General features: G+C 42.1%; 1 protein-coding gene across 2 annotated transcripts; it reads right to left on the bottom strand.

Moving 5' to 3' along the window:
- Window positions 1–1815: 1815 nt before the first annotated feature.
- On the bottom strand, window positions 1816–11698 carry PSMA6 (proteasome 20S subunit alpha 6). Of its 2 annotated transcripts, none has more exons than XM_088529208.1 (7): window positions 11538–11698; window positions 8291–8385; window positions 7473–7554; window positions 7064–7219; window positions 5029–5207; window positions 3082–3176; window positions 1816–2052 (listed from the first exon to the last, which is right to left on the bottom strand). In XM_088529208.1, exons 1-7 carry the CDS (start codon window positions 11611–11613, stop codon window positions 1992–1994), a joined length of 744 nt encoding a protein of 247 aa, XP_088385334.1. In that variant the 5' UTR covers window positions 11614–11698; the 3' UTR covers window positions 1816–1991. The 2 variants fall into 2 exon arrangements, with proteins under 2 accessions (XP_088385334.1, XP_088385335.1); XM_088529209.1 differs by having other exon boundaries at window positions 1816–2029; window positions 11538–11697.

Raw genomic sequence — 11698 nt, 5'->3', positions numbered from 1 at the left:
GTATCTCTACCTGATGCAATCTACCCTCCCTTCTTACCTTAAGGACAGACACATGGACTGAAAAAGAAAAATCCTGATCACCAACATAAAGTCAAGAATTATTATTATTTTTTTTTAATATGCAAGACTAAAATTGTAGCACTATTCCCAACATACTATCCTAGAGGCGACTTATTTCATCATCTGCACACCCTGAGTGGGATGTGATGCACGCAGGCGCACAAGGTGTGCAAGGACACCCATTGCCCTCAGAAAACCTAACCGAGTTACACAACCACAGACAAGCTTCAGAATTTAAAATGAAAGGTGTTTCAGGGAGTCTCAGTACTACACATCATGCAAACATGCTCCAGTAATGCATCTCCCTGACTGCTCCCTTCCTTTTGTTCAAGGAGTCATAGCCACCATAATCAATTCAAGCTGCTCAAGAGCAAAGTGAAGGTTCCAGCTTGTTGTACAACTGATGCGTTAGAAACAGATCCCAAGGAGTTTCAGAAACTCAGCGGCCACTTGGAAACACCCACACCTTTAAAAATGTTTTCTGTTGTTGTTGTTGTTCTGATATGGTTGCACAAAAAACCAGAATCCTCAGATAACCAACCTCAAACCAGAAGAAAGCACAGCCTCCTTATACTCATCTATGACACAGTATCTGACAGCTGGACACGTGACATTTGGAAGCACTACTAGAAATTCAACAGGTATTATAAAGTCAACAGTCCGCTGCACTTCAGGTGCAAACAGGCATCTAAATAACAATCTCCTCAAGTCAGTTATCACATGAAAATGTAGTGAAGGAGATGTAATATTTGTTTTAATAAAGGGTAATGCTAACAAATAACTTAAAGATTCAGCAGGCTATAACTGAAAAGGAAAAAGGGAAAAAGAAGCAATCTGAGTTTCTGAAAACGTGTGAAGCCTTCCCAAAAGATGTCAGAAAAAAACAAGACAATCTCAAGTAATAAAAGCCAACATAGGGACAGCAAGGCAGAGGAATATGTGTTAAGGAACTAAGTCATATTAGCTTTGCTGTCTTTCAGGAAGACACTCACCTCTAGATATTTTAAGGTGTTGGGCAGCCTGCCTCTTTATTTGCCTCAGTGTCTCCTCCCTAAACTTTCCTACCTCCCATTTTGCTGCAGACACAGAAATCTTCAGCAGAGCAGAAATGCTGTTTTCTGCACCTTGGCTTAAAATTTTTGCCATCATGTTTTTTTCTCCTAACCTGGAATCTCTGAATCTCCAAGCAAGGGGAACAGCTTCTCAAAGACATTCTTGTTGTTGGACTTCACCTGGGTCACCCCTGCCGCAACAACAACTTTTGTACTGCTCAAAGCCTCAAACCAGGTGGGTGATAAACCACTAAAATCCCTAAGTGCACCACTTCAAGAATGCCCTCCCCTAAATAATAATGTTAGCTTAGAGCTGCTTAACTGCAGCAGGCAGTGTCTATTAAATTCAGTATCTAAAGAAAAAAAAAAAGAGAAAAAAAAGGCTGAAGGGATTTTGGTCCTCCCCCCCTTCAACGACTCCTACATCCTCATTCAAACCTGAGCAAACTGAGGATTTAATTTCCTCATATGTAAAAGAGCAAATTATCTTAGAACAAAATTATCTTAGAACACACATACCACATATCTGATACAGAACTAAGAATCATCTAGTTCCGACTACATATAATTTTTTTCTTAAAGTACAACTAAAAGGCAAGTGATTATCACAGAAACATTCAAAGTGACCAAGCACTTTGAATAACAATTTCATAGTACTGAAAGCTTTTTTTTTTTTTAAAGTTACATTAAAAGGAACACCAAGTTATTTCAAAAACCTCTGTTTTATTTGTACAGAGTAAAATACATCATAGAGTGAATATACTGTTTTCAACCCATAATCTAGATCCATTAACAAGTGTTTTCTTTTCACCAAATACCTTGGCCAGAAGCACCCAGACAATGGGAATGGGAAAGCTAATTAGTCTCTCTCTGCCAGCGCTACAAGGTGAACATCAATCTCTGCCTCTGTAAGGATCCTAAAAGAACAACAAAAAGAAATCTTAAATAGCTTTTGTGAGTCTTCCCCTTACACTCCCATATTTCGACCTAATGTAACAAGTTTTTATACAATGCATCTTTCAGCCCTTTCAAGCACCGCTGCCAGGCCACAGGCCAACATACCAATTCTTCTTGAAAAATAGAGAGATAATCAAAGGCACTAGAGAGAAAGGGTAACAAAGGTAGAAAAAGGACAGGTTGTTCCTCATGAGTAATATATTTGCAGGCTGGGACTGCAGAGAAGAATGGGCACGATAATTAATAAGATCACTCCAGTTGGGACACAGGTTTTCATAGCCTTCCTTTCTGGTTGTTACCCCTCCTTTCAATAAAGGACATAAGGGCTGACAGATAAAGTCTGACACAAAGTTAAGTCTCACGTTTTCCCCCTCCCCACAAAGCTGTGTTATTCTATCATGCTAAACCTCCCGCTGTTCGTTTCAAAGCCACCCATCGCTCTCATGTCAACTTTAACACATGAAGAACATGCAGAAGTCTGCTCTGCAGGGCACGAAGGTCTCAAGACTCTCCTCAATCACTGAGGCAGGTAACTGTGGGCTACATCACAGGTGTCTCGCTTTCCTGCTTGGGGAGAACCTGGCAGCTGCTGGAATGTACTCCAAGTAAAAGAAATTGCATTAATTGCCATAACTGTGATTTGGGAGTGGACTCTAGAACACAGGTACAAATTAAAGCTTTCAGTTTTTTAGGTATGAAAAGTTACCTAGACTCGTTGTAACTTCAGTTGAATCAAATACCCTTTTGGTTTTAAAGGATAGCCCTTAAAAATACACTGGACACTTCCCTTGTCCAGACCCAATAAGACCACACATTTCCAAACTGTGCTCCTTTTTTTTAAATCATTTTATTTTATCGCTGGCCATCTGAACAGTTAGAATTAAGAGAGGCCCGGGCATATAATTTCTGCTATTTCCTTCCTTTTCCCAGTTTACTATTACACAAGGAGCTAAAACTAACTGCACCTAGTCAGAGAAACACAGAGCAAGCTTTAACAGTGCTGATCACTTACCTGAATTTAGGATTTTCCACAGTAACTACACCAACTTCTATTTCTGAGGGTTTGAAATCAATGGATAGTACAGTAGACAGGCATGTTATTGCTGTCTGAAAGATGATAAAAGCACAGAAAGCATCAGACCATTTGCTTTTATACAGACCTAGCATCAAACTATTCTTCTTTCCCGTTTTAAATTATTTTCTTCCATCTCCAAACATAATCTGAAAAGCTTCAAAGTTTCTTCTTGTTACAGAAGGTAGTCCCTCTCCAGCTCTCTCCCGAAAAGGTTCAATTTACAAAAATATAAAAGGACATATTTTCTTAGCAGAGAGAAAAAAAAAAGGAAAGAAAAAGAAAGAGGGGGAACAGAAAGGGAGGAAACAAAAGTTAAACCCCCTGGTCCCAAAGTCAGAACATGTTTACCACATACAAAACAAACTAGACATCACCGGTACAATCCAGAATCATTTAGTGTACGTTACTTGTGCAGCACATTCCTGCCTTTCCTTGTTAAAATTACATTAACCATTTTTAAATGTTACATTTAATTGTAGTTTAACTTGACTTTTTTCCTCACCCATAAAAAAACAACACCCACCATTTGTTTTAAAAGTGTTCTCTACTTAATTCTGCAGCAGAACTGTAATAATGCTGAAGATACACAGGCAAAGTGATGAGTGCGCACAAAGAAAAGTTTTGTAAACAGCTACATAACCAGATGCTTGTCAAAACAGTTATTCTGACACACTGGGACTTAACTCTATCAGTAATAGTGTTTTAGGGAATACAGAATACTAGACAAAACCTTACTAGTTTTTTTCACTATGCCAGTAATATACTGATCTTGCAGGAATTCTGTGAGACTTTGAAACTTTAAGAATGAGCCTGAACAGATGTCTTAACAGAAGACTCCCTGGAAGCAAAGTTGTGAGAAATTGTTTATCCATGGAGCATACTACTATTTAAAAAAAACAAAGTGCTTTTGCTCAGCAGACTTGCTTCTCCCTGTCGCCACCTACTTTTAAAGGACAATACCTCATCTACATTCACAAGTTCAGCATTCTTACAAAACCAAAAAGCTATAAAAATGCATCCAAGATTTGACCAGTAGAACTTGGTTTCAAGTAGATATTTGCTCTATAAGTACAGCTTTATGAATAATAATAAAAAACCAGAATATTAAAAAGCTGTTCTGCCTATTTTGATCACTCAGCTAAATGATGTGTACAGTGTAATCAAGTAATGATAGAAAAAAAACGTTTAGTTTGAGGATTATTTAACCAGGATAGAAAAAGGGCTCCAAGAGAACCTGGAATTCACGGCATGTTCCACTTCAACATGATACAAGCATTAAGATGGCTCAGGATCTTCTTTTACAGAAATTACCAAATTGCAGGCATTAGTATTTATTGTCCCTTTTAGGCATGCAGTAATGCAGACTTTGGAAGCAATTTTGCTGGAGCTCTTGAACTGCACAGCAGTCGCACAGACGTCAATACAACGGGCTGTTTAACTTCACCAGATTAGCAGAGCTGATTGCAACTGCTGACCTTGTGATGCAAGAAACACTGCAACTGCAGAACAAGACTGGACAGGATAATGGGCCCCTTGAATAGGACTGTTTATATAAATCTCTGCTGTGTAAGTCTAACTGCAGAAATACACACACACACACACACACACACACACACACACACACAAAAAAAAAGATTCACTGACCAATTTTAACCCTCAGAGCCCCCTCAGCTAACACAGGGACAGGAAAACCAGATTAGGTCACTCCACCTAAACATTTGCTAGGCAAAAGATTTTCTCGTGGGAATGGCTGTATTTGGCCTGGCAGCAACACCGAGCTGCAAGACAACAGGAAATGCCTGGCTGCACCCCCGGTACCACAACCCTACGCACACCGCGCTCGGCAAAGCCCTGCGACGCAGCTGGGCTCCCCGCGCTGCCTACCTCGACTGTCTGCTCGTAGGTCCAATCAAATTTCTTCTTTACTTTCTTCTCAAGAAAGCTGGTCGACTCGGTCTGTTTAACTCCTGCGGCCGTGGCCTTGAACCCACAGTAGTAGCCTGCCGGGTCACACTTGTACACCTGCGGGCCGTGCTCTTCATCAATGCCGATCAAAATCATACCTTCAAGAGAAAAAGGTGATGTTTTTAATAAAATCTCATTACCTTAGGAGTAGAGCACAGATCCTTTCTCTCCTGTGAAAAACACACATGCCCAGAAACATTTTTGCAAAACAGCCTCATCCTCAGAGCTACAACTTCCTTTGGCACCTCAGTTTTGTGCAACTAGATTTCTGCCATGTTCGCACAAGAGCACTCGTTAAAGGCAGGGAAGTTTTTTGCCATGCTTAGAGAACCACAAAGTCAGGAAATACAGAAGTTTTAAGTCTTGGTAACAAGGTTAACACAGCCACACTTAACATCCTGTGCACTATACAACATTCAAAAAATGTACACAATAGTTCAATTAGGATACACTTTCCACCAGAAAGCAGCTTTATAAATATATTTAAATTAATGAAAATATTAAGAGATCAATTTTAGATGTCCTGACTGCAATCCTGACAAGCCCTCCTTTATATCAATTTCAGATTTTTATTTTGTAAAAAGAGAGAAAAGGGAAATCTGAGAAAATAAAACGGAACTTTTTAAGACCATTTGACTGAGTGATTTCAAATTGGGCGGATTTCAAGTAACTCAAACTTGTCACAACATTGAAGTGCATCTGTGCTCAACTATACATTCTAGATTTGTAGTTGCATCATCTCAGTACGCCTCTTAAAAATATCTCAAGATCAATACTTGTTAAAAAGAAAAAGAAGAAAAAAACCCAAACAAACAAAAAACAAAACACAGAGCAAGATCAAGGTCTTAATGCTTACAGCCATACAGTTTCTAAACCAACAGCTGTAACTAACAGCTAGTAATTAACAGAATAACTACCTGGGAAAAATAAAATAGAAAAACAAACAAACTCTTCCAAAAAGGAGAAGCAGCATCAATTTGTATTGTTGTATTCTAAAAAAAAACAAACAAAACTAAAGCAGCCCCCCACACACACACTTTCCAGCATTATCAAGCATGGGAAGTGCCAAAGCACCGAGGGACAAAAGAAACGATTATTCCTGAAAGTTACAAGCGTAAGAAAATCGACCCATCACAAAAGGTGGTGCAATCCCGAATGCTACTTCTTTACTGAGAAGTGCTTGTGCCTATGATTACGAGAAGTGATTCATCAATTCTAAAAATATTCTTGGGAAAAGAAAAATGAAAGTCATACACCAACCTCCCACCAAAACAGACAGAATGTTTAGCAAAATAGTCATTGAGGAAACATTAGATCTTTTCCCAGGCAATTTCCAGGCATCCTAAAAAGTACATCCTAAAAAGTACATTCACACTGGGCTGTGAATAAAATGAATGAACAAACTGGAATCCCCTCCACTACCCCATCCCCCACTAAATATGAAAGTAATCAGAAATACCTAGAAAACTTCACACATATCTTTGTCACCTAAACTTAAGATGTATTTGCAAAGACAAAGCAGGACTCGTGCATAACTGTTTGCAAGTAAAGTATATTTAAAAAAGAAATCATAAAATCTACGCAAGTCAAATTTCACTCTTCATATATCTGCTTTAATAAAGGTTCTTACCCTTCACGAACACTGGTAAAAGGAGCAACTTCCATTCACAAGCATCAGTGTTCAGTGCAAACAGGCTGGGCCCATAAAATGAAGGTGAAATAGTAACAACGTTTTAAAGATGTTAAATGACTTATTTAAATTCATATCCTAAGTCAATTGTTGAACGAGGACTTTGATGCTTCCAACACTACGTGTTTCGGCTGTTGGTCCCCCGTACTCTTTCAGTTACAACCACATTATTTTACACAACCTGAAAAATGGATGAGCAAGTCCCATATTTGCAGTTGTGAGCTTAAAAAAAGATTAGAGGACAGTTTCATGCACCATACTTACAGCAACCAAGAGGCCTCATTTCAGCATTTTGTGTGTAGACCTGAGAAATGTCTGCAATCCTCTTGCACAGCATATCCACGGGGATGTCATAGCCATACTTGTACTTCCAGTTGGCAGCCTCGTAGCGGGCTCTCTGCACCTGGGAGCGGCTGTCAGCTAGAGAAGAGCAGCATTAACTTCACCCAGTGCCTGCCACGTTGCATTCTCAGTTCCCAACTCAACGTCATCTTCAAGTACACACTATCAGAACTAGACGAGCTCTCCCAATCCAATCTGAGTGCAAAAAATCTCCTAGAGCATATGCTCAGTTTTACGTGATACAAAGTTGGAAAATTTATTAAAAAAAAAGCAAAGAAACCCACAACACAACACACACTTGGGAAGGTTTAAAAGATTGGGAATTAAATACCTGTCATTCCTGTCATCACACAGCCAATATTTTCAGTAATTCTGAATAAATGAGTCACAGTGTTGGAATCCAGTAACTTGTCCTAAAGAAGAAACAGAAATACTCTAACAGAAAACACTAGCTTTTAATAAATAGATACATAAAGAGATAAATAAGAGATTCTTGATGTGTCAATATCTACAAAAGAGCCCAAAAGAACCTGCTTAAAGCTAAAAAATGTTTTTCAGGCTCTCCACTATTGACTGCTATGGGCATACAGAGGAAGAAGAAGGAGAATGACGAGGATAAAACTGAACATTTGAAAGGGTCTGACAGCTAAGGTATGGTCAATAAAATCAAAGACGCTTTCCACAGAGGAAACTTTGAGAAGAGACATACAAAAATCTCATGCTACCTTTCAAACACAAGAGCCTCCAACTTTTTCAGCAATAAACTGGGCTGGCATACTCATGAGTATCTGTTCTATGCAGGTCTGTGGACTCTGCATAATGCTTTGCCAGCAGGACTTATGCAAGAAGAGAAATCAAACAAACAAACAAACAAACCACCATCTGATTGTGGACAACCTAGCCCTCATAAGCTACCCATGCCTAACTTGTATTTTAGCTTTACTCCTTGGTCAGCTATGTAGAAAGCCAATCCAATGTTACCTGGATAACAAAATGTACAAATGAGCATCTAACGGGTGCTAAAAATTTTAAGAGAACAACAACCAAGAATACAGTATAGACATGTATCTCAGCATTAATAATCACAGTGCCAGTGTTGCAGAGTGTCACCTCCACCTTTCTTTCCTCCAGCACCCTCCACGTACTTACAGGTACTTTCTTCTGTGTTACAATTACTGCAGAATCCTTCCCACGAACAGCTACTGATGTCAGCCCACCCTGGTTGATAGCCTTAAAAGCATATTCTAGGAAAGAGACAGACAAGTTAACAGAAATAGTGCTAGAAATACTGGTAGTAGCATCTCGAACACCCACTCAGCACTGAAATCCCACTCAGCAGTACAGCTTCCGTTTCCTTTTTAACACAAAGGTATTTGTGCAGCACCTTGTGTCTCTGAGGTCTTTGGTACCACGCACAACAGAGGCTTCAGGTAGGAATTAGGCAGTTCTCTCGGTACAAAACCACTGTCACTGCTACCTTCACACATTTATGAGAAGTTTATCTCTTTGGTCAATTAGAATGCTCAACAGGAAAAGACTTTGTTTTGAATCAGAAGAAATGCAGGAGTTTGTTATTTCAAGCATTAATATCACCAGAAGAATGTCATTTCCTTTTGCTGCTTTAACTGATACAAATAAAAACTGAATTCTGTATTTTAACTTGTAATAAGATCCAAATTAAATATGTTTGTTTGCTGCAGCATTTTCAACCTTTTATAATCACTTGTTCTGACTTGATGTTCTGACACTGACTTGGTGTCTTTACTCACTTTTTAGATGAAATCTGCCCACATGCCTTCTAAACAGCATTATTCAGGTAAATGTAACTGAAGGAGTTTTATTTGAAGTGACTTATGCAATAAAGTTTTCTGGAAAAACGCTTCCAAAAGCTTTGTTCTCAAATCCTTTAAAAATCTGTATAAGGCTGTACGTAGCAAACTCTCAAGAGTATCACTTGCTAAATGTAGATGAAGCTTTTGCTAGCTGTGTGAATAAGACCAGAAGTTAGAATAAGTCTAACCAACATCAGAGTAAACTGCTAAAACGGTCTTCTAGAGTAAAGGGAGTAAGAAGCTCAGTAGCTTTAAAAGCTGAATTCAAATCTATGGAAAAGACTGTAGAATAGGAGAGGGATAATCTGGGAGTGGAAAAGAAAAAAACAAATAAATAAACAAAAACCTAAACAAAACAAAATCAAAAAAGAAAATACACACATGCACTCGCACAGAGCTTGCTATACCAGAATCTTAATTTTCCATCTGCTCAGTCAGTGCGGTGAAAGCCCTTGAAAGGGCTGATGACCACTTACTTACAGTGCTGTATTTATTGCTTCAGGCCATCTCTTCCTCACTGCTCAGCGCCACAGGGAGCTCTCTCCCTTTCTCGCCGCCAGCTGCAGCTTCCCCCCGGAGCCACCTCTTCCACCCGCCTGCCCCCGCGCAGGAGCGAAGCCAAGAGAGCGGCGAGCGCTGCCTGCAGACGGGTCGGGACTGACGCCCCGCGCCAGGACCCAGCGCAGCAGCGGGCAGGAACAGGGCCCCTCGAGCCCTGGGTCTGCTCACAGGTACCAGCTTCAGTGAAGCACTTAGCCTCTTCTCTGCCTGCTCCAATCCTCACCCACAATAAAGATCCTAAGCAGTTTCCAAAGAGATAAGTCAAAGAACTACTGGAGCCATTTAACATTGTATTCTGGTATGTAAATATTTTGGCAGTCCCATATATGTTCTTTCCAATTACAGCAGCTCCCTGCAGCTTCCCAAATACTTCACACTAGAGTTATTTGTACATAACCATTTTCTTCATCTCCCCCAAATATGAGTTGGAAAAAAAAAACTTTGAATACAAACAGATTGCAGGAAAACCATGATGCTATTAAGGATACTAACCACAGCAATGAGAATGTGCAAAAAGAACATTACTTTCCTAATTTGAAAGCATTTCAAAAGACACATAAGTTTCTTGTGTTTCAGAAGCAGTAGACAGATCTGAGGCAAAAGTGTCTCGAACTAACACTGCTGCACGGAAAACCCCTGGTCAACTCCTGATGAATTCGGGAAGAAATTCCGACTTTCAAGATGGCCTTAAAGCTCCACATCTGTCCATGCCCATCCTCGGGCACCTACTTGTACCTCAGTACATGGAGAAGGATGTTTGGCACCCTCCCACACACAGATGCTTACTTATGTGACATGGGGGCTTCCCCTCCATAAGCTGCATGGCTAAACAGCAGTTGACACTTAAACCCAGGTGGAAAACCAAGCCTTATTTCCCTCTTCACTACAGGATGCAGAAACTCTGTCCAACTCCACCTCACGGACACCTGGCCAGGAAGGTTGGGCACACCAGCCAGCACATTGTGAAGGCAAGGGAAGGCTGAACACCCTGACCTTTGTTCTCCTGCATAAGAAGGTGCTGGCCCTGCTACCTGTGTGCATAAGGTTTACGTAACAAGCATAATACAACTCTTACTGCAGCAAAGCTGCCAAATAAGTGTCCATGCATAGGCAGCTGCTACAGCAACTTTCCACCTGTGTTACTTGCACTCAAGTGTTTCTTCCCTAGATATTTGAAGAAGGACCTATTCCATCACTGCAGTACCCACTTATGAAGTCCGCTGCACCTAATCTTCTTTCTTCCCTGATAACAACTTTAGGGCAGATCCAAGAGCAGCCGTGGCTGCCGCGTGCGGCCTGGCCGCAGCAGTGAGACAAGCGGGTGACGTGCGCGCGGTTACGGCTCTGCAGCAGGGGACGAGCCTCTGAGTGCCCAGGAAAACCACCCGCAGGAGGATTCAGTCAATTCATCCAGCCCTGAGGCAGGATCCTGAGAGCACCCTGCATGAACCGTCTGCCCAGGCTGCGGGTTCATGAGGTTAGTAAGGAGCATTCTGTGGAAGAGCAGCACAGGCCGTACGGAATCAGGTACACCGTAAAAAGGATAAAAGAGGCGGGGAGCTACAGAGGAGCGCAAAGCTCTGCAGCAGCTCAGCAGAAGGGGCAGGTCCTACACCATGCAGACCAGGCTGTGCTGCACCCACAACGTTCAGGCGTATCATGGCAGGCACGCGCCGCCTCCACTGGCTTTGTTCAGGCCTGGACCACCAGGGACAGCTCAAAGCCCGTTCTGAGCGTGGGGGTTTTTGTTTGTTGCTTCCCCAGAGGGTTGCACTGCTTGCTGTTACAGAATACCACCACACTGATAACCCGGCTTCTACACGGCTCAGCCTCCCCGAGACACCACCCTAGCGTATCGGGACCAGCCTCCCCCGGGGGCTGCAGCCCCCGGCCACACGGCACAGAGCAGCGCGGGGGCGGCAGCAGCCGGCAGCTCGGGCAGGCCCGGCCCGGCCGGGCCGTGACGGGGCAGTTTGGCGGCGGCGCCCCGCGCGGGCACTCACCGACTTGGTAGAGGCGGCCCTCGGGCGAGAAGATGGTGATGTGCCGGTCGAAGCCGGCGCTGGAGCCTCGGGACATGGCGGCCGCGGGGCTCCCGGCGTGCAGGCCCCACCGCTACCGCACACCGGCCACCGAGCGGAGTGCTTCCGGGGCACGCACTGCG

The sequence above is a fragment of the Tinamus guttatus genome, unplaced genomic scaffold (assembly GCF_059628265.1).
Source record: "Tinamus guttatus ecotype Peru unplaced genomic scaffold, ASM5962826v1 Tinamus_guttatus_pri_ptg000327l, whole genome shotgun sequence".
NCBI classification, from domain to species: Eukaryota; Metazoa; Chordata; class Aves; order Tinamiformes; family Tinamidae; genus Tinamus; species Tinamus guttatus.
Note: the sequence above shows the minus strand (reverse complement) of the source record. Positions and strands in the feature narration are given on the sequence as shown.